Below are 1,306 nucleotides of genomic sequence, written 5' to 3'. Positions count from 1 at the left end.
CGCGCTTGGCGGTAACAATAATGTAAGCAAATTTAAGTATTATTTTGATTTTTACTAAAGAAACATATAATTTCAGGTTTTTAGCTCAAGGATGTAATATCCAAATTCTTGCTTGGGCGTACAAAATGGGTATTTCAACAGTTCGCAAAATTGTATATGAAACATTTGATGCAATTTGGGATGAGCTACACTGTATTTATTTGTCACCTCCTAACGTGTGCGAATTGAAAGCAATATCGGACAAGTTTTATGTAAAAACAGGAATGCCAAATTGCTTAGGAGCTATTGATGGGAAACACATTCGAATAGTTTGCCCAAAGAATAGCGGTTCGTTGTACTACAACTATAAAAAAACGTTCAGCATCGTGTTAATGGCAGCTTGTGATGCTAACTACGTTTTCACATATGTTTATATCGGAGCTTTAGGTAGCCAGAGTGATGGTGGTGTACTTGCTAGAAGTGACTTTGGAAAGAAATTATTAAGTAACACTTTGGAAGTTCCTTGCGATGCCAACTTACCAGGAACTTCTATAAATTGTCCCTACTATTTTGTCGGCGATAACGCATTTCCATTAAAAGACAATTTAATGCGACCATTTCCGGGACATAGCTTACCCCAAGATAAGGACAAATTTAATACAATGTTGTCTAAGGCTCGAGTGCACATAGAAAATGCTTTTGGCATTTTGGCCAACAGATGGAGGGTACTGCATACAACGATACATATGTCCCCAAAAAATGCAGACAAAGTTGTCTTGGCCACGGTTGTGCTTCATAATTTTTTAATGCTGAAAAATGACAGAAACTACTTCACTATTGAGCTTGTCGATCACTCAATTGACAATCGTGACATTGAAGGTCAATGGAGCGAAGATGTGCATTCTCTGCCATCATACCAACCTAGGTCAGCTAACCGCTCATCCACAACGAAAATAATGTGTAATATACACTAATTTTTATTTAAAATTACAAAAAAAACAAAAAACACACTTATATTTAGATAAAAAAAAAATAAAATATTGTCCTACAATAATACTAAATAAAAAAAATAATACATTGTTCTACAATAACAAAGAAATATATGGTTTTACATTAAAATATCCTGAGGGACGTATTATTAATCGATTTGTAAGAAATTGTAATTAAAATATTTCTGATTAATCGATTACTTAATATTTAAATTAATCAAATACATAATTATGCAAATAATATTAAATTTGATTAATCAAATTTATAATTATTTAATTAATCAGGATTTTCATTTATTAAAATTTAAACAAATTTTAAAATTTAATATCCTTTGACA

General features: G+C 31.5%; 1 protein-coding gene across 1 annotated transcript; it reads left to right on the top strand.

The window, feature by feature from the left end:
• Window positions 1–371: 371 nt before the first annotated feature.
• Window positions 372–953, top strand: LOC135950314 (uncharacterized). The gene has a single exon (XM_065499857.1). It carries the CDS (start codon window positions 372–374, stop codon window positions 951–953), a length of 582 nt encoding a protein of 193 aa, XP_065355929.1.
• The last annotated feature ends 353 nt before the right edge of the window (window positions 954–1,306 follow it).

The sequence above is a fragment of the Calliphora vicina genome, chromosome 1 (genome assembly GCF_958450345.1).
Source record: "Calliphora vicina chromosome 1, idCalVici1.1, whole genome shotgun sequence".
Classification (NCBI taxonomy): Eukaryota; Metazoa; Arthropoda; class Insecta; order Diptera; family Calliphoridae; genus Calliphora; species Calliphora vicina.
Note: the sequence above shows the minus strand (reverse complement) of the source record. Positions and strands in the feature narration are given on the sequence as shown.